The 24551-nt window shown below is 51.0% G+C and overlaps 10 protein-coding genes across 10 annotated transcripts; 7 read left to right on the top strand and 3 right to left on the bottom strand.

The window, feature by feature from the left end:
* Window positions 1-11: 11 nt before the first annotated feature.
* TrAtP1_007847 (uncharacterized protein) lies at window positions 12-1558 on the bottom strand. The gene is made up of 2 exons (XM_014092661.2): window positions 1079-1558; window positions 12-961 (listed from the first exon to the last, which is right to left on the bottom strand). Exons 1-2 carry the CDS (start codon window positions 1337-1339, stop codon window positions 101-103), a joined length of 1122 nt encoding a protein of 373 aa, XP_013948136.1. The 5' UTR covers window positions 1340-1558; the 3' UTR covers window positions 12-100.
* TrAtP1_007846 (uncharacterized protein) lies at window positions 1547-3407 on the bottom strand. The gene is made up of 4 exons (XM_014092660.2): window positions 3242-3407; window positions 3110-3179; window positions 2561-3053; window positions 1547-2326 (listed from the first exon to the last, which is right to left on the bottom strand). The coding sequence occupies exons 1-4, from the start codon at window positions 3290-3292 to the stop codon at window positions 1777-1779; spliced, it is 1164 nt and encodes a 387-aa protein (XP_013948135.1). The 5' UTR covers window positions 3293-3407; the 3' UTR covers window positions 1547-1776.
* A 986-nt stretch (window positions 3408-4393) lies between these two features.
* Window positions 4394-5720, top strand: TrAtP1_007845 (uncharacterized protein). The gene is made up of 3 exons (XM_014092659.2): window positions 4394-4560; window positions 4611-5140; window positions 5195-5720. The coding sequence occupies exons 1-3, from the start codon at window positions 4534-4536 to the stop codon at window positions 5286-5288; spliced, it is 651 nt and encodes a 216-aa protein (XP_013948134.1). The 5' UTR covers window positions 4394-4533; the 3' UTR covers window positions 5289-5720.
* A 58-nt stretch (window positions 5721-5778) lies between these two features.
* On the top strand, window positions 5779-10261 carry TrAtP1_007844 (uncharacterized protein). The gene is made up of 5 exons (XM_014092658.2): window positions 5779-6743; window positions 6800-7532; window positions 7582-7724; window positions 7784-8330; window positions 8392-10261. Exons 2-5 carry the CDS (start codon window positions 6956-6958, stop codon window positions 10017-10019), a joined length of 2895 nt encoding a protein of 964 aa, XP_013948133.2. The 5' UTR covers window positions 5779-6743; window positions 6800-6955; the 3' UTR covers window positions 10020-10261.
* A 394-nt stretch (window positions 10262-10655) lies between these two features.
* Window positions 10656-11789, top strand: TrAtP1_007843 (uncharacterized protein; the record flags this gene model as incomplete). The annotated part of the gene is made up of 1 exon (XM_066113686.1): window positions 10656-11789. The coding sequence occupies one exon, from the start codon at window positions 10656-10658 to the stop codon at window positions 11787-11789; it is 1134 nt and encodes a 377-aa protein (XP_065969773.1).
* Window positions 11790-13475: 1686 nt separating this feature from the next.
* On the top strand, window positions 13476-13997 carry TrAtP1_007842 (uncharacterized protein; the record flags this gene model as incomplete). Its single annotated transcript, XM_066113685.1, has 1 exon — window positions 13476-13997. The coding sequence occupies one exon, from the start codon at window positions 13476-13478 to the stop codon at window positions 13995-13997; it is 522 nt and encodes a 173-aa protein (XP_065969772.1).
* A 457-nt stretch (window positions 13998-14454) lies between these two features.
* On the top strand, window positions 14455-15969 carry TrAtP1_007841 (uncharacterized protein; the record flags this gene model as incomplete). Its single annotated transcript, XM_066113684.1, has 2 exons — window positions 14455-14644; window positions 15938-15969. The coding sequence occupies 2 exons, from the start codon at window positions 14455-14457 to the stop codon at window positions 15967-15969; spliced, it is 222 nt and encodes a 73-aa protein (XP_065969771.1).
* A 235-nt stretch (window positions 15970-16204) lies between these two features.
* TrAtP1_007840 (uncharacterized protein) lies at window positions 16205-19040 on the top strand (the record flags this gene model as incomplete). The annotated part of the gene is made up of 2 exons (XM_014092656.2): window positions 16205-16913; window positions 16978-19040. 2 exons carry the CDS (start codon window positions 16205-16207, stop codon window positions 19038-19040), a joined length of 2772 nt encoding a protein of 923 aa, XP_013948131.2.
* Window positions 19041-20010: 970 nt separating this feature from the next.
* TrAtP1_007839 (uncharacterized protein) lies at window positions 20011-20955 on the bottom strand (the record flags this gene model as incomplete). Its single annotated transcript, XM_066113683.1, has 2 exons — window positions 20529-20955; window positions 20011-20141 (listed from the first exon to the last, which is right to left on the bottom strand). Exons 1-2 carry the CDS (start codon window positions 20725-20727, stop codon window positions 20011-20013), a joined length of 330 nt encoding a protein of 109 aa, XP_065969770.1. The 5' UTR covers window positions 20728-20955.
* A 1646-nt stretch (window positions 20956-22601) lies between these two features.
* On the top strand, window positions 22602-24422 carry TrAtP1_007838 (uncharacterized protein; the record flags this gene model as incomplete). Its single annotated transcript, XM_014092653.1, has 1 exon — window positions 22602-24422. One exon carries the CDS (start codon window positions 22602-22604, stop codon window positions 24420-24422), a length of 1821 nt encoding a protein of 606 aa, XP_013948128.1.
* Between the last annotated feature and the right edge of the window lie 129 nt (window positions 24423-24551).

Here is a 24551-nt window from a genome sequence, read left to right as displayed (position 1 = left end):
TTTGCAAAAAGCCAATGATCTATGTGATGATAAGACAAAAAAAAAAAAAAGGCGCCAATGCTACACCCTCTCTTCCATGCTTCTCTCCCTCTTCTCCCCTTTAATCTGAATCATCGCCTGCTTCCTCCTTGGATTTCTTAAACTTCTCACCCGTTGTCAATGATGCCTGCACCGTGCTGCCACCAAAGCTCCTCCCGTTCATGAGCTTGATACAGGCGGCTGCGGACTCGACATTCTTAAACTTGACAGATACCACTCCATCGGGCTCCAAATCGTACAGCACTACGCTGGTTACCGGACCTAGCTTGGAGCATTCGTCTCGGATGTCTTCCTTGATTTCCAACAGGGCCGCCGGGTCCTCTTCCAGCTCCTGAAGAGTAAACATGTGCTTCAGGATGACCGTCTTATCTCTCTTGGAATTGGACGGAGCAGCCAGTGCCGGGTATGGCTCGTCATCGTCCCAGTCCGCAAGCTTAGCAGCCAGCTTCTGCGTCTTCTTGATGATTTTCTGCCGGTCCCGTTCATTCCTTGGCTTCGCCTGCCCGCTCCCACTGCCATTGCTCGCGTCGCCGCTGCCGCCCGCGGGTTCGTACTGCGTCTTCTTGTAGCTCGAGTCGGCGACCTGGACTCGTATCCGGCCCTCCGCCGTCCCATCGGGCAGGTATCTGAAGACGGTGTCGTCCAGCAGCATGACGGCCATGTCCACGCTCTGGGGCTTGAAGAAGACGACGAGCGCATCGCCCTTGAAGTTGCCCTCGGAGTCGGTGTACATTTTGATTCGGGGCGCGCCGCTGTCGATTTCCTCGGCGATGACGCCGGCTCTGCGGGAGAAGAGGTCGTGGATCTCATCGACTGTGGCGTTTGTAGGGAGGCCGGTCACGTATACGGCGGTGTTTTGCCTCGGTTTCGGAGGAGGCTTCATTTTTTTATTCGGACGCGCTGGTTTAGGAGCTCCGTTGTCCTAGGAGATGCTCAAGTCAGTTGATTTCATAGCAGTAAAGGTTTCCCACCAATGCTGTGTCTCGGAAACCGCGAGAGCTAGCCCTAGTGATTTCGTTGCTTGACTGCCTAAACTTACTGCGTCGCCATTCTGCGAGTCGGCCTTCCTCTTCTTGGCAGAAGTAGCATCGTCTGCGGGGGTTCTGCTGAACTCTCTAAGCTCGTTTAGATCGTCGTCTATTTGCTCCTCTTCTATGGCGCTCCATCGCTTCAGCTCGGGATCAAACTCAAACTCCGTTCCGTCGTCGTGGACAGCAATAAACTTGTTGTCGAGCTTGGAGAAGGATATTCGGTCATCGCTGTCGAACTCCTGCACGTCGGTCGGAAACGGCACGTCCATCGCGTCTATTCTATGCTGGAGAGTGGAGAATGGCGAGAGGCGTAGGATGGCTAACAAGTCATGACGGACAGACAATTGCGAGGGAGTAGGTATAAGGTAATAGATTCAAGATATAACGGATGCGCACCGGCGGCTGTCAAAGGCTTAGCGTCCTGCAGCCCATCATCGGCCCCACCGCCAGCCAGTACCTGCATTACAGCTCGTTGGCGAGGACACTTGCTTGACTTGTGCTTTTTATACACGATACCTACCTAGGTACGCATAGCAACGCTTTGATACTTTGAGACGGAGTAAATGGGAGAGGAGAGATTTTAAAAGGAGAAGGCCGTAATATTGAGGCATTGTTCATTTCCTCCATCTATATTACACCAACAAGGCGTCCGGCGTGGCATTCATGAGACATGTCTACCTGTTAACATACACTACTCGCAGTCTACCTACTGCTTATTATCTTTCACCGTCTTCTTCACGCCATCAATGAATACCTTGACAGCAGAATTGCCGCCCATGGGCATTCCAGGCTGTAGATATCCATCCTTTTCCACCTTGATGCTGAGCGCGTCGGCAATGCTGGGGAGTCCACCATCTCGGAGGGCCATTGTCAAGGTGCCCAAGGCCTGATGGAACTGAGGGCTTCGAAGCACCTTCTTTAGCAGAGCTTGCTTCTTCCCTAGCGATAGTGATTCGTTGGCGGCCTTGATTTGGTCGGCAGTTGGATCTGATGTGCCATCGTATCCAACCGTGTCGCTGGCGAGCACAATAACAGCGGGCGGGAGGAAGCTGAGAAGGGAGTCCACTTGCTCGGCTGACAGGGTGTCAACGATGGGGACTGTGATGGACGTTGGTAGCAGATGACTCAGGTAGGGATAAGAGATGTCGTGCTGCTGCTGCTGTTGCTGCTGCGCGCCGGCAAGGCCGCTCTGGCCTCTGAGTGAATCGAGAAAGTTTCTTACTGCAGCTGCGGCATCAGGGGATGAAGACGAGGCTCTGGAAAGAAAATTAGCCTCGTCCTCTCCAAGTAGTTGCAAGTCACGTAATGATATCTTGATATAATTGGGCGTAGCTCTTTTCAACGGTACAAGGACGTTTCTTAGTACACTAATTGGCTTTCATTTTTGTGCCAAAGCATGCTATTGACTCCCAGAGACCAGTGATTTGAACCAGCCAACCATGCGCGAACCATTTCGTAATCAGCCGTGAAAAAGAAGGGGGTCAACCTACGCTCTTGCGCCATCAGCTCCGCCTTCTCTGGACTCCTCGCCCTCCTCTCGCACGTCGCCTCCCGTCGCATCGGCACCTGCCCCGCCGCTGCCTCCTCCATGGTGCTCTTGACCGTGGCCCTCGATGTCTTCCATCGTCTCATCTTCATCGTCTTGGTCGTTGTTGTTTCGAATGGCCGACAGTTCTCGTGTCACGTCGACCTCTTCACCTTGTAGAAGTCTGTGAACAATATCGCCAATCTTGCGATCTCGAGGGCTAAAGTAGCTTGCGTCGCCGTTTCGTCCCTGAGGCTTGGACTGCAGCCAGAACAGGTGGCGCTGAGAAGAAGAGGCAAATTTAAGGGCGAAAATGCGGCCGTTGGTCTTTGCTGTTGGTTGGGGTGTTGTCTTGTATTCGTATGGGAGAAAGCTACCATCTGTGGGAACCATGACGAGGTCGAGCTCGGGCTCGTCTAAGGGCTGGTCCCGACGACGCCAGCAGAAATGTACCAGGTCTATTTCTTGTTAACGGATATCGTCAATATAGTAGCCCACTTCCTGTGGTACTGACCATCTTCGGAGTATAGATAGATGTAGCCGGGTTCGGGCTGTGGCGTGACCTTGTATGGCTTCGACGATGTCTATAACAGCAATGTCAGCGGCCAAGTGGGATAGCTGTAGATCGTTTGCAGTTGTGCCTTACGTCGACGTCACACTGGCCGGCCTTGAACGTAATTATCGGTGCAATCGGCATTTTGGAATACCCCGTAGAGCTGTGACTAGGAAAGGTTCTTTGGGGTTATGAAGAGGTGATTGGGGCGTAATTGAGGCAGGCTTGCTTCAGATGCTCCATCTGCAGTGCCGACCTGGTGGCGGGCGGCACTGTAGGCTACAGGAGCTCTTACGTCGAGCTTAGAGCAAGAGTGGGGCACCGGGCCGATATTTATCCCATATCGATAAAGTAGCTTTTCTGCCGCCAAAATAAATGAGCTTCCTAGCCTAGATTTTTTTTCCTTTTCCATTTTCCATGTCTACTGAGAATTTATCCAGCATGACTGCCTTTGGAAGCTGAATGAAGCTTGTAAGACGGTCAGCGATGTGATATTCTATCTCATGATGGATTTCTTTTGCTATTTGCGACTATATGCTCTGACTTGGCTGCTAACCCAAGCTTTCAGCATTGCAAGACAAGGTAAGACTTGAAAAATTTCTCTTCACTTCACAAAATACTTCCCTCTGGATATCCTGATGAAAAACATTGGTCCGTGTTTCGGAGGCGGACTCAAGACCCGCCGCAAGACGACACAACAAGCACTTGTGCAACACTGAACTCTATCCCATACTCGCTGAAATTTTATTTTCACACGCATCTTGGCAACATTGCTAACCAATATGCTGTGTAGCTTCCAAACGAATGGTTTAAACTATAATCCAATGATTCGAAACGCCTGCTGGCGATTGGTCTCGGAGGAAGCTGTTGAATAATATCGCAACATTGCTGCCAAAGCTCGATGAAAGGTAAGGCGGAAGACTTGATGCGAATCCACGTACTCCGTATTGTAGATGTCAAAAGTACAAATTAGGATAGCTCAAATATCACATATTAACCCTATTCATAAAATAAATTTGCGTCTACTCAATGCATGTGATTATCAATCATAAATAGCCAATCGAAGTCAGCTTAAAGCAATTCGAAATCCGTCTTTATTTGTGTCAGCCAGGCGTTGAAGTCTCGGATGTGCCAACTCGCGTTCAGGTACCGCCAGTAAGCAGCTGCGGCATGGTGGGGTCCAAGCGTGAAGCGTGAACTCGACTTGTGCTATTCCGTAGATCTAGTCGAATTCCCACCTCACCATGATAAGGCAGTGAATAACCTTTCCCTCGACGCATTCATGGCACTTTAGAAATTCGATTCAAGCTGACATTGTCTCAAAGCCCCAAGAAGCTATTTGAATTCGATAAGAAAATTTCTAGTAAAGCCTGGTCCGCTGTAAAATGTATGGAGATTCGGGCATCAAGCTGGTACGATTCGTCCTTTGACTTTTCCGCAACGCGTCTCACCACTTTCATAGGTTCAACACGCCAAGAGAACGCAGAATCTGGCCCATCTGCCTCCATACCAGACTGAGCTTGTTCGAGCAGTGACCAGAGAAGTCAGAGACCTCAACAAGGATGTCGATGATCTTCTCGAGCCCTTCCAAGGCTCATTCGACCCGTCAGAAGACCAGGCAGTCGCATATACGTTGCTCGTGAATCACATCTCAATGCGCAGAAATAAACGATGTTTGCTGGCATATCACAGAACTCGCACTGATAAATTGGAAGAGCTCGTCTGGAATGGCGCGGATGTGGTTGATCTGTCTGGCCAACAAGTACGAGATGGTTCGTCTAGGAATAGCACAGGATTGACGAGCGGCGATGGATCTACGAGCAGCCTTAGCCCACAGGAAGAAGACTATGTGCGGCAGTACGGCGATTTGCTGGCAGCATACAAGGGCCAATGGACAGACATTGATCTCACTGGCAGCCTGGAGCCGCCGCGGGATCTGTTCATCGACGTTCGTGTTCTCAAAGATGCGGGAGAAATTCAGACAGAATATGGGTGAGTAATGATTTGAACTTGTGATTGGAAATTATGTTCATGAAGAGGTTACAGGGCAATTACTTTGACAAAGAACAGCCAGTTCTACGTCCGGCAGGGAGATGTGGAGCGGCTTATTGCCCAAGGATATCTGCAGAAGCTCAGCTGAGTGTATTCATCTGCAGGCATGCTATGGGGTACACCCCCGCAAAAGAGGGTAAACGATTGATATGATATACAGCTTCAAGGGTAATCGGTTTGGATCATGGGGTTTGGGGGTTAATAACCGATAGGCGTAATAAGGGTTTCATTTGAGTTGAGGGAAAATTGAAGACTACAACTGCAGCATGACGATATTAATTGCTCTTTTACGAGAATAATGAATGATTTAACGTTTACTTGCTCCAAAGAATATCGTGTGAGTTGGAAGAGATGTCTCGAGGGATAGAAGTCTGGATGCATCTGGATTTTACCATCAGGGCTTCTGCTATTGAGCCTAAAGAGCACGACACAGGTGACTGAAATAGCCAATGCAGGATGATGATATTGGAGGCCTCTGCCGGGATGAGGATACATGTTATGCTCAGAATACAAAGTGAGGGACTTATAAAAACGGCCGTTGGCGAGAATGGCTCCAAGCTGCCGGTAGAGGATATCGCGCACTCGTGACGACTTAGCACCGGAGGAATTGCGTTAGATCAGCACAGCACAGCCGGTATCACTTATCTACAAAATGAACCATTGACTCCAACCACTAATGCAAACTAGACCTGCAGAGGACCTGCAAGAAGTGGGCAATCTCCCACACTTCATTGGATGGGCTAAGCCGGATCGAAGCACTGCATGTGCATCCAACAGCCGGGGCGTTGCATTTGGTGTCACCTAGCGGTAGCATCGCTAGCAAAACATGAGCTGCTTTGACATGCGATGGCAGTTGGAGAAACGGCTCTCAATGGCATCATTTTCCACTGTATTACAATTCCGTAAGAGCAATTGGCAGCTTCAGCTTCGGGACTTGTGATCCGAAGACTGCTATCTGGACAAGGAAGGTCTACTATTTCGCTTGCGCGGGCCCGGCCTCGGCGCCACCGCCCCGAAAATTTCTGGATTTAGCAAAGTTCCTCGATAGCCGTTATCTCTCTCGATGCTGCCGTCCCTTACTCTCTGCATGGGCTTTTCTCTCCTCTCCTCTCCATGGTGTCGCCCTTTATTTCCCCTCGAGTTCCTGCGCCTGCTGTGCGCATAGGCTGACTCGTCGCCGTGATTGTTTATTAGCTGCCTCGCGTGTGCTCATTCCGAAACCATTGCCAACTTCGTCTGCTCATGCAGTATCGGTATTGAAGCATCGCCGATCTGCACATCGGCTGAGCTCCACCATTGGATGCTCCAAGCATGTCGTACTCAAGGTCAGGATTTTCGCCATGGCGCAAGAGAGCCTCTAGCCTGGCCTCGCAAACGGAGCAATCGCAGCACGACCGTACCGATACAGCTAGCCATGCTGAGGGCTCGATGTTAGAGGCTGGAACTTCGCAGCATCAACTACTATCTTCATCCGTGGGATCTACGCAAGGCTATAAGGAGCCTATCCGATCATTCATCCATGCCTCAGTACGAGATCAATTGGGTAATTCTACTGCGACGTTTCCTTGCCATGTCATGCGCCGCTAACAGGAAGAACAGCTCCGGTCGATAGCGCACAGATTGCGAGGAGCGTCCGCGAAGATACAGCTGAGCTAGCGAGTTATTTGCTGTCCGATGGCTCAACACAGCGGCGCCCGAGCTTCCTCCAGAGGAACAGACCGCCATCTCAGGAAGGCTCTGGCCTAGAATTTGGAGATGCGGACTCTATGGATGGAAGCGTGCGGCGTTCCTCAGGGACTATCCTCGAAGTCTCCGAACCGCCGTCGCCAGAAGAACAAGAAGAAGGAACACGAACTGGGGAGGAAGGGGGGGCCGTCTGCGCTTGCGAATTTATTAAAGAGATCGTCTCCTCCGTCGTCTTTACTGGAGCAAAACAACAACATCCCGCAAACTCGAGTTGAGAATGTCGACGCCGACCAAGCCCAATCCTCGCCAATTGACGAGACACCGCACCGTCCAGAAGCAGCCGCAACGGAAGACTCAGAATATACCCCTCTCCTTGGTAGCCGAACATCTGGATCAGGAGATACTAGTAGCACTAGCGTTGATCTTGAAGGGCAAAAGACGCTGGCACGGACGAGGTGGCTGCGCGGACTGGCTGCGCGGCGCCAGAAAGCGAAGCATCATGTCATTCGGATTGCAAAGATAGCTTCCAGCCCACGAAGCTGGAATGGAAAGGCTATTTGGGAGACTGCTGTTGTCGACCCAGTTTCTTGTCTTCCGGCGGTCGCTGTCGGTCTGCTACTGAACATCTTGGATGCCTTGTCATATGGTGAGTCTATCATGTACACCCACAAGAAGGACGCAACTGACCAGACTAGGCATGATTCTATTTCCACTTGGAACGCCTATTTTCTCTCATCTAGGATCTGCTGGTATTTCTATATACTATGTCAGCACAATTGTGGCGCAACTCGTCTTTTCTACGGGCAGTATATTTCGAGGGGCGGTGGGATCTGAACTGGTATGTGCGATTTCTGTTGATAACTACCTCTGAAGTACCCTGATTTAACCCGAATATAGATTGAAGTTGTTCCCTTCTTTCACAACATGGCAGCCAAGATTTTAGACATGGTTGGTGAAGACAACCCCGATGCAGTCATCGCCACGACGATTGTCGCTTATGCTCTAAGCTCCATGCTGACTGGCTTGGTGTTCTACCTCATGGGGAAATTTAAATTTGGCTACATGGTGGGATTTATCCCTAGGCACATCCTGATAGGATGTATAGGCGGTGTCGGGTGGTTCTTAATAGCTACGGGCTTCGAGGTTTCAGCTCGGCTAGAAGGGAGTCTCGAATATGACCTCGATACGTTGGGGAAGCTCTTTGAAACCAAAACCATCCCGCTCTGGATATGCCCTCTAATTTTGGCCATTATCCTATTCTATGGTCAGATGAAAGGCGCATCCAAATACTTTCTTCCCCTATTTATATTGGCTATTCCCCTCGTCTTCTATCTCTTTGTCTTCTCGCTTGACGTATTAGACCCAAGCACACTCCGAGATCATGGATGGATCTTTGTGGGACCTCCGCCGGACGAACCTTGGTGGTACTTTTATACCTTGTACCGTGAGTATACTATTTCCCCCATTTATCTCACATTATTTGCCATGGCTAATTTCTTGGGCAGAGTTTCAGCTGGTTCACTGGAGAGCCATCGTTGAGGTGATCCCGGCCATGTTTGCTTTGACTTTCTTTGGCATTCTTCACGTCCCTATCAATGTCCCTGCGTTGGCGCTCAACTCCGGAGAAGACCATGCCGATTTGGATAAAGAACTAAGGCTCCATGGTTATTCCAATTTTGTCTCGGGTTGTATAGGCAGCATTCAAAACTACTTGGTTTATGCCAACACCGTCTTTTTCCTGCGATCTGGAGGCAACAGACGGCTTGCTGGCTATATGCTTGCGCTTCTCACCTTTGGTGTCATGGTTATTGGGCCTAGCATCATTGGATGGATTCCCGTCATGATGGTTGGAACGCTGATTTTTGACCTTGGATTCGAACTACTGCTTGAGGCGGTGTGGTTGCCACGAAAGAAGCTTAGGCCTGCAGAGTACCTCACCGTCATTGTCATTGTTCTTGTCATGGGCATCTACGATTTTGTCGTAGGCATTGGTGTCGGAATATTGCTAGCATTTGTCTCACTCATTATTCAGACATCGAGAGTGTCGGCCATTCGAGCGTCCTACGATGGCGACGTCGCTACTTCAACCGTCAGACGCAACCCTTCACAAGACAACTACCTGCAAAAGGTTGGGCGGCAAATCTACATCATGAAACTCACAGGGTATCTGTTCTTCGGCACAGTCGTCAGCGTGGAGGCCAAGATTCGAGCACTCCTGGACGACCATGCGTTTGCTCAAAAGCCGATCAAGTTCCTCGTCCTCGACATGTGGCATGTTAGTGGGCTTGACTATTCTGCGGGCGAGGCCTTTAACACGATCAGCCGGATATTGAATAAAAAGGGCGTGCACTTTATGCTCAGTGGTATAGACTCTGAGAGCGAACTCGGTCGGAGTCTGCGAGCTGTGGGGTTGGGGAGCGGCAACATTGAAGTCATGATGTTGCCTGACCTGAACTCAGCATTGGAAAGCTGTGAAAACGAGTTGCTAAAGACTCTCTACGCTAGACAAGAAGAGCTGAACTCGGCAAAGAGCAGCACGGAAAATCTAGATGTCCCAACAGCATCGACAACGTTGGCCTCTTTGGACGCGCCGCTCAACTCTCCGCGCCGCAATTATCTTGCGGAGGCGGCACATGACGCCCTCAACAGCGTTGAAATCCAGCGTCGCTCTAGATGGCAGAGTTTTAATGAACCGCTGCGACTTATGCTGCAGATTTTCCAGGGGCTAAGCGACAAGAATGAAGACTTTTGGTTCCAATCAACGCCCTACTTTACGCGCAAGGAATACCCTGCTGGCACGACCCTATTCAAACGCGGCGAGCCGGCAGATGGCTTTTACCTCTTGGAGCGTGGCATCATCCGAGCAGAATACGACCTTCCTCAAGGTTGGCTTTGCGAAAGCATCGTAGCTGGCACTACCTTGGGCGAGCTGCCCTTCTTTTCCGAAACGAGCCGTACGGCAACAGCACAAGTCGAGAGAGACTGCACTGTGTGGCTGATGGATCTGGAGTCTTGGAAGAAGCTTCAGCAGAAGGAACCTGAAATTGCAAGAGAATTTCTCAAGATCTCGCTAAAGTTGACGAGCGAGCGTATGAGTGCCATCACGTCATATATTCTGACTACAGCTGGATGATGATAGGAGAACTGCCTCCACTGAATACCTGTCGACATTGCATCTGAAGTAGAATAAGGAGACAAGGAGAGACATGAAAATTGCATTGTTGGATTTTTCTGATTTAGCGTAAATGACATTTATAGCGAGATCTAATGTGTTTATTTCATTCGTAATTTTATCTCAATTTTTGGCCTTATACCGCGCTGCTTTGTGACCAATCCGTGGAATGAGGCTCTTGGATCCTGAGTTTTAGTAAGCCGGTTTGAATGATTCAGCGTAGCGGCTCATATTACTTGCCACCAAAGTTTCTGGTTTTACATGGCTTGCTAAAAATCTAACTAAATTCTATTTCTCCATCTGGCAACTGGGTACGGCTAAAACGACTTTTTACTACTTCTGTCGCAACGCCTCAAGGTCGTGCTTTCAGATGATTCCTCATCCGGACGCAGGTTTCGCCACCTGATTTCTCAAGGGTACGCCTGGTATGAAATGATGCGCATCCTCTCTATTAGGCTGCAGTGCACTCTACCGAGGAGGTGCTCAAATCGGCTGCGTCTTTTTAAATAAACGTCTGAAGAAAATAAGGAACAAGTGATTAAACTCCTTTTATTATTCTTTTTATTTGAGAAAGAATAAAACAACAACAACAGGAAAATGCCAAAGAGCTTACGATCCATCCTGGGCGATTCCAACCGAGTGAGAAAACCAAGCAGGCCCAGCCCTGCAAGACAAAACGCCACTGCTACTCCTAGAGCTTCACCGTCTCCATCTCCTCGGAAAGGCAAGAAGCCGGCGCCGAAGAGAAGAGACCCGGACGCCGAAGAATTCCAGGAGAAACTCTCGGATGTCGGCATCGCCAAGATACTTGAGGAGGAGCTGACGCTGAGAGATGTGGTCCAGGCGATGAGATACATCCGGGGGAAGATGTTCACGCCTGTGCCGCCTACGGGATTCAAGTCTACGCGGACGACGGAGCTTCTCAACTACAGGCTGAGCGTGCCGCCTATTGTCACGATTGGGCACCTAAACGCCATCCTCACCTCGCCGTCAAAAGTGGAGCGGGAAGTCGTCGAGCTCTCTAGAAGCGGCGTGCTGCGCAAAGTGAGAGTCGAGAGACGCGGCGGCATGGGCGAGGCCCTCGTCGAGTCGACCGACCTGGAGGCCATGATCCGAAACACGGGAATGTCTGACGCCTCCAAGGATGAGTTTCTAAAGTTTCTCAAGGAGAATCCCACGGCCCAGACGCTTCCGAGGGGCGCCATCAAACACAGTCACGTCGATGAGCTTGTGAGGGCTGGATTCCTGACGAGTTCGCTGCAGGCGGCGCCAGGAACAACACTCCACGTCCGCCCAGAGGACCGCACGACGCTGACGTCGATCCATCACGTATCCCGCTTTGCTTCCGGCACGGTATCAGCGGTAGGAGGCCAGAACGCGATCCATCTCGCCGGCGGCGGCGGCGGCGCGCCGACTCTGACGGGCTCGTCGGTGTCGTCCTCCGGGGCGTCTGATTTCCGCATCGCCGTGCCGGGCCACGGGCGGTATCTGAAGCTGGCCGAGGGAGCGGTCGACTGGCTCCGCGAGATGCTCGACAAGACGAAATGGGGCGAGGCGCCGGAGAATTGGTTCAGGGAGCGGTTTGAGGGGGGAGGGCTGTACGGGCTGCGGTGGAAGGACTTTTGGGGCGTGGAGTGGGAGTGGGTGCTGGGCCAGGCGGCTGGGCTGGGCATCGTGGAGGTTTTTGAGACGGGCAGCGTGGGAAGAGGCGTGAGGGCGCTGGGAGGATGAAGGTTTTCTGAAGCATGTGGCGTTTATATTCAAATCATGGTGTACAACGCACAGTGCTTTTCGATGTATACAAGGAAAAGCAACGATAACCGAGATTGGGATTGAGTTGATGAGATATCAAGTTGATTGGTCGTATGTCGGAAGAGGAGGATTTGCCGCGATATGTCTTGGTGGACGACGAGGCCTGAGACATGCATGAATCCGTATGCTCGGAAGTGGATCATTGAGTGTCTATCTTATAGAATGAATGGGTTTTTAAATTAGATAGGCGAAGGGATATCGTGCCGTCGCCTTGCATCTTTTAATTATGATTGATTTTATTCCCTACTCCCTTGCGTGAGGAAATTCGCTTATGGCGTTGAGCTGGATGAGAAGCATTTAGCCTGGCGGGAGCATACAATGTACTGGTATCATTTATGATATCAGACAGTCTATTTTGTATTAAGTATCAGACAATGATGGTACTGGCACCAATAGGAACAGAACAGAAGTCTCGAACATTAGCCAAATAGACTATTCGTTCCTACCATATTGCCGCTTGTTCCTGTCAGGCCTACTCTTGTAAGCCGTGCTTTATGCTAAAAGGGATGATCAAACAATGGCTCCATGATCAGCCTTTGGGTGACATCTGCCATCCTGCCCCTGTCCCGTGCCTGACCTGACAAAAACAGCGGAGTCATTGTTAGTGCGGAGATGGCGCTTTTCGAGGTGATGGTGTGTGCTTTTCGGCCATTGTGGTGTGGCAACATTCATGCGTTGTGTGCTAATACCCATTTGCTGATACCGCGACAACAAAGCAGATAGGGAGAAATATGCATATATGACTGGTACATGTGGTGATAATTGCCTGAGCGACGAGCATTGACCAAGGGTTCACTTTAATTTGTGCCATATCTATGAATGAAGCGCGATCGTATCGCTGAGAGCCCGTCTTAATACGCACTCTATCTTTGGGCGGGCATGAATGATTTAATTCCCCGGCCATGGCGAAATGCCACCCTAAGCGGGAATGACGGTTTCAGATTAAAGTACATGTCGTACAATGCTAGTACATTCTTGTAATAACACAGGATTGGTTTTAAAAGCATGGCGAAGAAAGATGGTCCCTGAAAACGTGCTTCACACGTCGTATCCGCACGTGTAACTGAGGCTGAGGCAACCACACCAACCGAGTCTGAAGTGTTAGCCTGTGTGACTGATCACAAGCCTGCAGGCAACGCCAGAGGGACGCGTCGTTGGGTTCTGGCCCTGGAGCGCGATCAACAGGGCCGAGGAGAAGGCAGAGAATAGCCCGGCTCGCCGGTCCTTGGCAAAGTTGCTCGCGAATGGCAGGCGGCCGGGGCTGATTTACATGCTGGAGCCGCGATGTTGGCCCGTGACGGCACTCGTCATCTTTGTTGACGAGTACAAGTGCGGATCGTATATGTGTGTGTGGTCGGAGTCGCACTGGATGGAGACCACACGCGTGATGGCCTTTCCCTTTCTTCGCGCTGCTACTGTAATTAACGAATGGCTCGAAAAGCTTCCAAAACAGTAAAGGCCGCGAGCTAATAGCTACCAAGGCCCATATTAAAAACCGAATCCTTGAAGTCGTCAATGGAGCCCTTTGGCTGCATCCAGATGTCGTACTGCGGACGCATGTGCTAATGCGGCCAATTGCCGGAGGCGTTGCAGATTGGCGCCTGCATGACTCGAACCCATTCGCATCATATCATCACGTCGTCGACACGAGGCTCTAGGCCTTTGAATTGCACTCTAGCCACTGAGCTGCGAGACTTTGATATGCAGGCACAAAGTACAGCATGTTCCAGAGGGAACGTGGCCTTTGCGAGATTGGAGCAGGGTATACGGCGCTGTTGGTCGATACGGCATTTCGTTCAATTTCCCTTTCGGATCCCTCGCAGGTCGCCGTCCATGTGCTCGCCGCCAATCTTTTTCGCCAGATGGCTGGCCAATCTCTTGCTCGTTGACGCTAAAGAAAATCCCCAGAGGCTAAAAAGGGAACTTACGCTGCTTAAGCATAGTCCCGGGATTCTCCAAGCTTTGTCCCCTGACTTTGTGAGTGTTTCTGTCGGGGAGTCGGGAAATCGCGAAGCCAGGCTTTATGATGGGAGAGAGAAGATATTGGTTGAGGGAGGAAAGATTGACATCATATATTGCTGCTGTGTTGTATCGATAAGAAAGGATAGGGAAACGATGGAATGCTGATCTCATACACGCATGTACAGTAATACTCCAAAATATTCAATGTCTTTGTCGCCTGTATCAGGGAACAAAGAGAGCACGAGGAGGGAACTAACTCGAGAAAGAAGGATAGTGCTGTGAATGCCGGGTGGCCCGTGTCCGTGTTAACGAAGTACGGATAGGGTGCAGCGCAAGAGCTTTGTGTGGAGAGCCCGGCGGGTGATGGCATCGCGTTTCTTCCAGCATTCCATCATTCTGATAATGAAGCTGCTGCACACTTGAGTCGGTGAATAGGCGTCAATACATGCACCTGCAAACGTGAACAGGCCACGCTGCATCTGAGCATCTGAGCATCTGAGCCTTCTGGGTGGCTACAGCGGGGTAGCATCAGTATGCTGTGCTCCCGCGGCGGCAGCTCTCCCTGCAGCAGAGCTCTTCGCTCGGGACCGCTGGACGGCGACATGAACACCGGCTGAGCTCCATGTTCCAGTGGCTGACAGGGGCCCCTGAGCCGGCTGGAGCGCTAGAGGCTAGCGTGTGGTGGCGCCACGAGCCAGGGCGGCGCCCAGGGGCCAATCGTCGCGCTAGCACGGCTGCAAGCTCTCTGGAGTCTCTGAAGGCCAGCGTCTGCCGGCTGAAGAGGCAGCTCGATTACGAGCAAAGCGCACCAAGTACGTACCGAGCCAAAGCTACCTACTAGCACTTACCCACTGCGCTGGGCCAACCGTGCGCCACCGACCTGGAGCTTGTTGCTGGGAGACCCCCAAGGATCGCTGAGCTCGCTGCTAGCATGTGCACTGATACGAAATTGCGGCAAATCGCTGCAAATCGCTGCGAATGCGCCTCACTCTTTGATAGTGCTAGCAGATGCTGCTCGCTGCCATCACATCTCGTCACATCCATCCCGTGGGTCCCCTGCGCAGTCATTTCACGCTCTCGACCGCGTCTGCTCAGTACACTTTGTGTGCTCCATATATGCGCAGCTAAGGCGCTCTACTGTGCAGTGCTTTCATGCGGCCGTACATGCATATGTACATGTATGTATGTACTTTGCTTGGTGGCCTATCAATAGCTCAGACAGGTTTCTCAAGAGTCCTGTCTTTCACAAACCTCCACTCTTCTTTTTTCCCGCCCGCTGGAATCCCATTTCGTTCATTGTGCCTCTATTGCCTTCTTTTACGCCGTCCTTTGTGTCTTTTTCGCTTCCTTCTTCGCGGCATTGCGACGTCAGCATCGCTAGAGCCGCGGGCCTTGTCTTGAATCGATCTTTGCTGCGTGCTGCCACGAAGCCTTCCCTGCAATCGCCCTTGTCGGCGCCCCCATTCCCGTGATTTGCATCTTGTTGCGCCCAAACCGCCCTTCGACTAGCCTTGGACGCCGCCCACGATTGCAATTCAATAAGCCCTCTAGCCGCCTGTCATTCACAAATCCTCGTTTTTCTCTTCTTCACTCTCTTCCGAGCTAGATCTCGCCCCGGAACTCGTCCCCGCGCCGTGGTTCGAATTCTGCAACAATCGTGACTTGGCCGTTGCCACCCCCCCGGCGGTACTTTGTCGGCAGGTCCATCTGTCGTATTATTAGCATTACCCAAAAGGAAAAAAAAAGGAAATTTACCGCTTTTCTGTTGGCCACCATCCAGCGACGAGAATCCATCGTCCCGAGTCGCCCTACCTTTTCTTTTTCTCTCCTCTCTCATTTCTCGCCTGGCGGATCTTGTTCAGCGTTGCCGGCATCTCTGGCTGGGATTTGAGACCCAGTTGCTCCGCACCGTCCTGTTCGCTTCACAACGACTTCTCCAGACATTCTCGTGCGAGATACTAGCGGTATGGCCCCCCTCTCCATCTGAGTGCCTCGCGACCCCTATCCCCAACGACGCACCAGCTCGCCTTGTGGGCTGTTGCAGTCGCCAAAGATGTACATGCTACTCGTCACGGGCAGCGTTGCTAACGTGGTGGCATTACCAGGTACCGCTGTTTTCGCCTCTGATATTGAGTAATTTACTCTGCCCCCGTCGGCCGGGTCATCTCGACCCCATTCTTGCGGCCTGCTTGCCCAGGCTTCCGATAGCGCAACATTCCTTCTGCTCGACGACACTTGATCCAACACATCTTGCCGTTCATGGACGGCCGTGGGCGTTGAGAGCGAGCACAAAGCATTACGCACAGGCCGTTGACGCTGCCGAGCACTACTCATAGCCGATACTTCTCACCGTTGCGCATCGGCAAAAAACCATGGCGACCGCTCTTCCGCGCCTTCGCCCCTCGATGGGCCCCGACACCTCTCTTCCCACCCTTTCCGTGCCCAAGAGTCGCAAAGGCACAGCAGCCATCCCCAGTCCGCCAAAGTCCCCCAACGCGCCTCGCAGTGGCTTGCGAGCACCCTCTTCAGCATCTCCCGCTCCCACCAACAACAGCACACCTGCCGCGGCGGCCACTAAAAACTTGCGGAAAACAGTTAGCATCAACTCCTTTCCGAAGCCTCCCAAAGGCGACAACCGACTCGGTAACAGCATGCCGTCTAGCCCGCTGGCTGGCGGTCGCCCTACGCGAAAACCAAAGTCGGCTAGGGACTCTACAGCAAGCAGTAATAATCCCACGCCCACACCGAGTTTGTTGAACGGGAGTGCCGAAGGAAAATTCATTAGCAGTGTCCGTATGTCTGATGGTGTGCTGAGCGCATCATCCCCTCCTCACAGCCGGAGCTCTTCTGCTCAAGGCTCTTATTCCACATCAGCGACGACGTACGAGGACTCAGCCGACGCGTCCGGCAGCAACTCTGAGAAACGATCATCTGGTGCCGAGGTAAAGGGCAACGTCATTGTCAGCGTTCGTGTGCGACCTGATCAAACGAATGACAACCACACTGATGGAGAATGGATGGTTGATGGCCGGAGGGCTCTCATTGCGTATCGAGGAAAAGAAGGAGGTGATTATTACTACGGTATGTGATGCATCTAAACCTCTGAACCTTACATGACAAGACGTATATTGACTCAATTCTGTAGACAATGTTTTCACTACTCACGATAACAATGCTCGCGTCTACGATCATCTCGCCAAGCGACTGGTTCGAAGAGTGATGGAAGGTTACCATGGCACGGTGTTTGCTTATGGCCAGACTGGTACTGGCAAAACATTTTCAATGCAAGGAACAGCATCATCGCCCGGTGTTATCCCACTGGCGATTACGGATATCTTTTCTTACATTCGCGAAACGCCCTCTCGCGAGTTTTTATTGAGAGTGAGCTATCTTGAGATTTATAACGAAAAAATTCAGGACTTGTTGAGCATGGCTTCATCCAATGGCGCTGCTCCACAAGAGGAGATTAAGTTGCGAGAAGACAGCAAACGGGGCGTGTACGCTACTCCTTTAAAGGAGGAGATTGTTCAGAGCCCGACGCAGCTACTTCGAGTCATTGCTCGAGGTGATCAGGCCCGTCGAACGGCCAGCACACAGTTCAACGCCCGAAGTTCTCGAAGTCACGCCGTGGTCCAGATCATCGTCGAAAGCCGAGAGCGCATGCCCAGCGGCGGAAATGATGGCGATACTAAGCGATCAGGTGTCTTGCCTGGAGGTGTTCGAGTCTCTACTCTGAGTTTGATCGATCTTGCCGGTTCGGAAAAGGCTGCAGAGTCAAAGGAGCGAAGGCAAGAGGGTGCGCACATCAACAAGAGTTTGCTCACTCTCGGAACAGTCATTGCAAAGCTTAGCGAGTGGAAGGATAAGGGCGGTGACAAGGAAGGAAAACATCTGCCTTACCGAGACAGCAAGCTGACGCGTCTGCTCCAAGGAGCCCTCTCTGGTAATTCTCTGGTCAGTATCCTTTGTACGGCTGCGCTTGGCGCTACCGGAAGCGCGGCAACGACGGCAAACCATACCATCGAAACCCTGAATACTCTCAAATTCGCGTCGCGAGCAAAGAACAGCATTGTCAGCCATGCCAAGAAGGCTGAAGAAGCGCTTGGGCAGGGTGGTGATGGTGGCGCCCGGGTGCTCTTGGAGCGATACCGGATGGAGATCCAGGAGCTGAAACAGCAATTGGAGTCTCAGGCTACCCAGAAGAATGACGAGGAGATCAAGGAGCTGGTTGAGAAGGACCGCGTTCAGGAGCAAGAGATGGCCGAGCGACATGAAGAGCAAATGTTGGAAATGCAGCTTGCTAGGACAGCATTGAAGGAGCGAATCGAGCACCTGAACCGTCTGATTCTTAGCTCCAAGTCGGCAGGCGTCAACTCGAATGGCACCATGAGCGCCCTAGCTCGGTATTCGCAAATCTCCCTGGCGCCGGTATCTGCTCGATCCTCAGTAGCAATCTCCATCAGATCACCTTTGGAGCGGACAGCATCTGTTGCGTCTACCTCTACCATCGGACGACGGTCAAGCTATGGCACAAAGCGAATATCGGGAGACGCCGATATGATTGACACAGAGGAAGACAGCGTCGGTGAGAACGGCGACGGAATGGCTTCTCTGACAGCACAGAATCGAGCATTACAGGCCGATCTAGCAGACAAGAACCGATATATTTCGACGCTTGAGAAGCGACTACTCCAAGCCCGCCGGGCAAGTTCCTCTCGAACATCATCCGGTTTCTCAGTACCCACCAAAGGCATCATGGTGGGCGAAGACCACAGCGTGGCTGCCTTGCTGAAAGACAAAGACACGGAAATTGCCGATTTGCGGGCCAGACTGGATGACAAGGATCGCATGCTGGCCGCTTTGAGAAGCGCAGCTCGCTCACGAGACAATGCTGATTCGATAACGGAACCACGATCCCCTCAATCACAAGACGGCATGCGAACTGGTCTTCCATGGAGTCCTGCAATATCCATAAAAGAAACAAGGAGAAGGACGAAGAGCATTGATGAGATGAACAATATGCTTGAGGAGATGATTCAAGACCGAGTCGAAACTGGCCACATCATTAGAGGTACTCGCGGGAGTGTTCGACTAGCACCTAGCCACCGGCTGGAATCACTAGGTGAGCCACCAAGCGTGCTACCACCACTGCGACGCGTACCGACGCCTATTGGAGAGCACAGCGAGGGTATCGAAGCAGCATCATGATGACTCGTAAGCGAGGGGGGGAGATGATGCTAGGGGGACATGGCCGAGGGTCAAGGGACCGGTTTCTATCAAAGCAGTGTGATGTGATGAGAATCTTTTTATTACAAATTTTTGTGGGACAAGGAGTTGAGGCACAGGAGCATATCTTTGCTGCTTGTTTATTTTATTTTATGTTATACCCGAACTTTTTGAGATTGTTTCTTGTTTGCGGCGCTACAAGAAGGGAGGCAACACGAGTGGAGGGGTTTCTTGTTTGATTCATATGCAGGATTCCGAGTCGCTTAGAGGTTTCTTTTTGTGGATTGGACTAGAGGTTCATTGCTGATGGCAGAGTACAAATACCCCTTCTTTTTACACGCAATTTGCGTCTCGACGATGTTTTGTAGCGGCAGGAGAGGCCGCGGAGTGCAAATACTGGATCTGAGATTCAGTTTGATTGCTCTGCTCGAGAAGACTGTATTCTTTCTCTTCTTGTTTTTTTCTTTTTGCATTTGGGCTAGTATATGACTTCAAAATGGGTAAAAGGGAAAACCTAGGGTGTGGGCTAGCATTGCACTTTTCTTCTTCATACTTTCTTCTTCTTCTCTGTTTATGTTTTATCTCTTCTCTGTCACTCTCTGTCACTCTCTGTCTATTTATTGTTTTTGCTTGCCTGCTTTAGCGGAGATAGTAATTATATGCCAAGCGCAAGCTATGATTTAAAAGAAGGACTTTTATGATATGATGCTTCTAACTTGAGTCAATGTATTCATCTAAGTGGGAGAGTGTAGTACTATAGTTGATCCTATTGGATAGCATATGAAAGGAATGAGGTCAGATTACTCCGCAGAAAGAAGTGGATTACAATCACTAGTGATGTCTAGACGCAGATTACAAAAAGGGGACCTGCCAATTGCAGTTTCGTGTTGGCAATCTCTGAGCCCATATCATGGAGATTAGATGGGCCGATGGCGGGCTTCAGATATATTAACTAAAAGTATATAGTAGAACCCTTCTTTTCTGGAACTTTTCTGTGTAGCTTGTGGTGGAGTGAAAGGGACGAGCCGAGGCTGGGCTGCTTAATTTGATCAAGGTTGATGGGTGGGTAAAGAGAAGGAATGGCTGTGGCTGAGGGTTAGAGGTTATAGTGGTTAATATCGAAAAAGCGGAAATGGAGAGGTGATGTACTGAGATTTCTTCTTCTTCTTTTTTGCTGGTCTGTGATGTTGGTAAGGATAGTGATACGCTATTGCCAAAGTTGTAGTGTTGGGAGAGAAAGAGAAGCTTGAAGGGGATATCAACCTAGGTATGCAGTTCATCTACAATTAGCTTGAGCGGGAATGTGAATGGCCAAGATTCATTTTCCTTGTCTTGTGTAAGCAACAAACAATAGATGGTCACATGTCGCTCCTCTTCTTTCTCAGATCAGCCGAGAGATATTTTTCTTCTTCTTCTTCTCCTCCTCTCTCATCTTTTCTCTTTCCCTGACAGGGACAGGACAGAAACAACCTTTCCGAACTAGGGTGGATCGGGCAAGGATTCCGAAAATGGGCGCGATCCAATTGACGCCGGCGGAGGGTTTGACGGGGCTAGGAATCTGAAACGCGCTAGGGGCAGGCGGTTTTTTGATACTGGGGCGAATAAGGATGGAGGTGGACGAAGATTGATTTTGCCATGAGCCAACGAGCGGATTGTAGAAAAGGTACATGCGGAATGTGGTCTGGCGCGTATGTACTTGTACGGGTAAGAAGAAAAGTGTGTGAGAGTTTAGTTGGAATTTTGTATGATTGTTTGTTTCCTGCGTCGGGTGATTGAATTTGCTTGTTCATCTCATCAGCTCATCTGTTTCAAGCCCGTCTTCTTACAGCGTGTGGTACAAGTACGTTATGACGCCGGTTCGCAGACCCTGGCCACTTGCAGCGTCCATCACCATTTCGTTTCTTTGCCATCGTGCATCCTGCCAAGCCTGGCCTTGTTATAAGCGCTTGCTGTCAGAATTTCAAAAGCGGAGGCCGCTTTATGGACAATGCTGCTACAAGTAGGAACTTTTGGAGTGTACCTTGATCTTTTCCCACACTCTGAGCCATGTGTCTGTGTGACGTACCTGTATCCATTTCGATGGCCCGTGAATCGGGAATTTGGAACACCGGTTGGAGTTGAGGGCTTATTGTCTGGGCATTGTGATACAGCGGGTGCAGCTCTCAATAGTGTGGATAGGCATTCATGCATCACGTCCCCTCACCTTGTCTATGAATGCTTCTTCTATCTGACACGCATGTATTTCCCTACTGCGCCGTCCCGTCAGCCTGTTTCATTCCACCACGCCGGTCGGACGACTCTTGTTTGAGAAACGGCCTGGTGGCTTGCTGTGCTCGCATTCTGCTGCCTGCCGCGTTGGGAAGCTCTCTCTCTATGCAATACTCCCTTTTGCTCTCTATTTCATCCCTTCTGCTGCTCTCATTGGCCAGGGATCATCAGAGACAATGACATCAAGTCCCCGCCGGCTAGACGCAAAGGCATCCAGGGACCCTGTCAATCAGCCACTCAGAGAGACCGGACGTCCGAAGAGGCAGAAACGACAAGCCCAGCTGCAGAGTATCGGCCCTGTGTGTGTTTGACCAGCCGCCTGCAAGGACAGAGGCTTTTTTAGTCTATTTTTTTCTTTGTGGTCTTTCAATATTCAATGGACAAGAGAACAATCCCGATGCTGGTCTGCATGTACATGTACTTTATCAGCTGCCCCCTACGTGCCGCCGTCCCGCTGACAGCCACTCACTAAATGTCAAGCACCTGCTTAGACAAGAACTCTCTTGCGGCGCTGGCATCTTCTCCCCTTCCATCTCCCTCATAGACGTCGCTTTTCTTTCTCTTCATTGGCGTTGACGCCAATCATTTCCGCATCCTTTCCTCCCTTCCGTCACATTCTGAGCCCTTGTGTTTCTGCCTTCTCGCTTCTCATTCCGCTTCGGGTGGCACTGGGCGGGATCGTCGTGGCCCTGGAGAAGCCGTGATAGGGAGCATCGAGAACAAAAAGAAAAAAAAAGTCACACACCCAACCTCGAAACTTTGTCCTTTGCCTTTTCTTCTTTACTCTTTAACCCCCATGATGATCGGCGGTGTTTGCTAGGGGGGAGCTGGCTCATCCTTTTTCATCTTCTACTTCTTCTTCTTCCCTCGTGCTTTAATGCCCGCGTGTGGGGTGTAAAGCTTATTACAAAAAGACCAAGAGATCGCCGGCTTGTGATTATAGTAGGAAAAGGATCAGCAGCTGGGGGAATTGTTTTTAGCCGTTGCCTCGTTCTTTGCATATAACATTCAGCTACTTCGCGTCTGCTTCTTATCCCCCTTTGTTCTTTTTGGCCTTCTTCTTATGCCAGGCATCTTGAACCGTCGTGGATGCTGGATACATTCCTTTGCTGGGTGAAAACATCGATCACTACTACTTTCATCATCTCTCCCCTCTTTCGCTCCCTCTGTTGGCTACTTGCATCATCTCTTTTTACCCTTTCTATTCATTCATTTCATCTTGATGAATCCGCCGCTCTCCTTTTTTTATATGGGATATTTCGCTGAACCGTCACCATGGTTCCTCCGCTGGATCTCTCATCGACCCAGCCCAAGGTCATGATTGCGCCTCCAAGGCTCAACCTGCGACGCAATGCTTCGTATAACAATTCTGACAAGGCACCTCTTTCCTCGACATCGGCTCGATTCAACTTCAATCACCTTCTTTTCTCTCCTCCTCCTTCGCCCAGTCTGCCTGTGTTAGTGCCACGGCCAAGGAAGAATTCGCACGCAAAGGCCCTGATCGCTCGACCAAGCCGAATCTTGCGGTATATGCTTTATTTTGCTACTCTCTCGACGACGTTTTTCCTTGCTCGTCTTGCTTTCCGAAACAAAGAGTCCATCATAGCGAAATGGCCCCATTTTACAACCGACGACTTCGAAATGATTAGCCAGGATGCCATACCTGATTTCCCAACTCCCGTCGTTGTCAGCCACAGCCACTCTCAGTCCAAATGGACCGTTTCTATTCCGCACCATCATGACTTCCCTCTAAGCATTGAGGAATATGCCGGAATGGGAAGCAAATGCCGAGAGGTCTCGGCCCACACAAGAGAGCTCCGAGGCAAAGCTCCCCTGTCTGACGAAGACAAGCTGAATTATGACGCTGTGGATGAGTACTTTGTTGACGTGTATGAGGCGGAGCTGAATGGGCTTCTCCCCCCAGTTGCCCACGGGAACAAGGCCCAAAAGACTGGCAACTTTGTGGGCGTGGACTGGGAATCCATGGCTGGCCTGCCTGTTTGCCAGTCCTCAGTCACCTATGTGCTGGAAAGCTCGGATGCTGGGCTGGGTACTGCAGTCATGGGCATGTGGATGCTTTACGGCCTGGCCAAGCAAGACGGCCGGGCCTTTTTCGTCGATGACTCTCGTTGGGCCTATGGCAAATACACCGACATCTTCCAAGCACCGCCAGTGCCTGATTGTCGGCCACCTCCCCGACACCGGATGCTCCCTTGTCCGGCACAAGCGAGACATCTTGTTGTCACTGGCACAACGCTCAACGACGTTTTCCCGGCTCTGATGGCTAAATACCATCGAGCAGCCGGGACTGATAATAATCTGCGAGATCTCATGGGGCTTGCAAGAACCGGCTACCAGGCACTCTTCAGGCTCAACAGCGACGATCAGGAGTACGCTCGCAGTCGCATAGAGGACCTGAGGAAACAGGCCATGGCAAAGGATATGGCCACTCCACACATGCCCATCGTTGGGTTACACGTTCGACGTGGCGATTCGCACCCTATCGAATATCAATATCACAATACCTATGTTCCGTCTGAAGTTTTCCTCGGCAAGGCTCAGGAGCTGGTAGACGCGTACTACAGCTCTGCCAAGGGCTGGCCAACGTCCACGAATCAATCCATCACCCTTATTGCCTCTGACGACCCTGATGTCTATAAGCAGCCCGAATACGCTGACGCTTTATATGCTCAGGCGCGCATCCGCTTGTCGTCCAAGGAGGCCACCAAGCGAGAAGATGTTAACCCACACGTACTTCACCGTTTCAAGGATGAAACCTTGGGATGGGAAGGCGGGTTTTTTGCCCCCATGTTTTGGAATCTCGGCCTTGACCGGAAGCATAACGGCTATGCCAACGGAGCGTCCATGGGGCGGATAGAACCGCCTTCTGAACAGACGATTCAACTGCGCAGCTACATGGGCAGAGCGTATATGCTGGACCTGGCAGTTTTGGCGGGGGCAAGTGATAGGATAGTATGCACCGTCAGCTCGATGGGCTGCAAGATGCTGGGCGTGATGATGGGATGGGAGCATGGCATTGAGGCTGGCGGTTGGACCAATGTCGATGGCAGTTATCCATGGGCTTGGATGAATTGAACTGGCCATCTCGTTTCTGCACAAGAAAAAGAAAATAAAACGAACCAAAGATAAAAACTAAAAGGTGACGCTGATGTGTTTGCCTTGGGACTTGGATAGGGGCGGTTGGGCATTATATGGCGTTTGACG

The sequence above is a fragment of the Trichoderma atroviride genome, chromosome 4 (genome assembly GCF_020647795.1).
Source record: "Trichoderma atroviride chromosome 4, complete sequence".
Taxonomy (NCBI): Eukaryota; Fungi; Ascomycota; class Sordariomycetes; order Hypocreales; family Hypocreaceae; genus Trichoderma; species Trichoderma atroviride.
Note: the sequence above shows the minus strand (reverse complement) of the source record. Positions and strands in the feature narration are given on the sequence as shown.

Excerpts from the sequence above, each read along its gene's own strand:
- TrAtP1_007847 (XM_014092661.2), bottom strand. The coding sequence starts at position 1,339 with ATGGACGTGCCGTTTCCGACCGACGTGCAGGAGTTCGACAGCGATGAC. Across the intron at positions 962-1,078 it reads ACTCGCAGAATGGCGACGCA|GACAACGGAGCTCCTAAACC; the intron begins GTAAGTTTAGGC and ends AGCATCTCCTAG.
- TrAtP1_007846 (XM_014092660.2), bottom strand. The coding sequence starts at position 3,292 with ATGCCGATTGCACCGATAATTACGTTCAAGGCCGGCCAGTGTGACGTC. Across the intron at positions 3,180-3,241 it reads CCGGCCAGTGTGACGTCGAC|ACATCGTCGAAGCCATACAA; the intron begins GTAAGGCACAAC and ends TTGCTGTTATAG. Across the intron at positions 3,054-3,109 it reads CTATCTATACTCCGAAGATG|ACCTGGTACATTTCTGCTGG; the intron begins GTCAGTACCACA and ends AACAAGAAATAG.
- TrAtP1_007845 (XM_014092659.2), top strand. The coding sequence starts at position 4,534 with ATGTATGGAGATTCGGGCATCAAGCTG. Across the intron at positions 4,561-4,610 it reads GAGATTCGGGCATCAAGCTG|GTTCAACACGCCAAGAGAAC; the intron begins GTACGATTCGTC and ends CCACTTTCATAG. Across the intron at positions 5,141-5,194 it reads GAAATTCAGACAGAATATGG|GGCAATTACTTTGACAAAGA; the intron begins GTGAGTAATGAT and ends AAGAGGTTACAG.
- TrAtP1_007844 (XM_014092658.2), top strand. The coding sequence starts at position 6,956 with ATGCGGACTCTATGGATGGAAGCGTGCGGCGTTCCTCAGGGACTATCC. Across the intron at positions 7,725-7,783 it reads GGGCGGTGGGATCTGAACTG|ATTGAAGTTGTTCCCTTCTT; the intron begins GTATGTGCGATT and ends ACCCGAATATAG. Across the intron at positions 8,331-8,391 it reads GTACTTTTATACCTTGTACC|AGTTTCAGCTGGTTCACTGG; the intron begins GTGAGTATACTA and ends TTTCTTGGGCAG.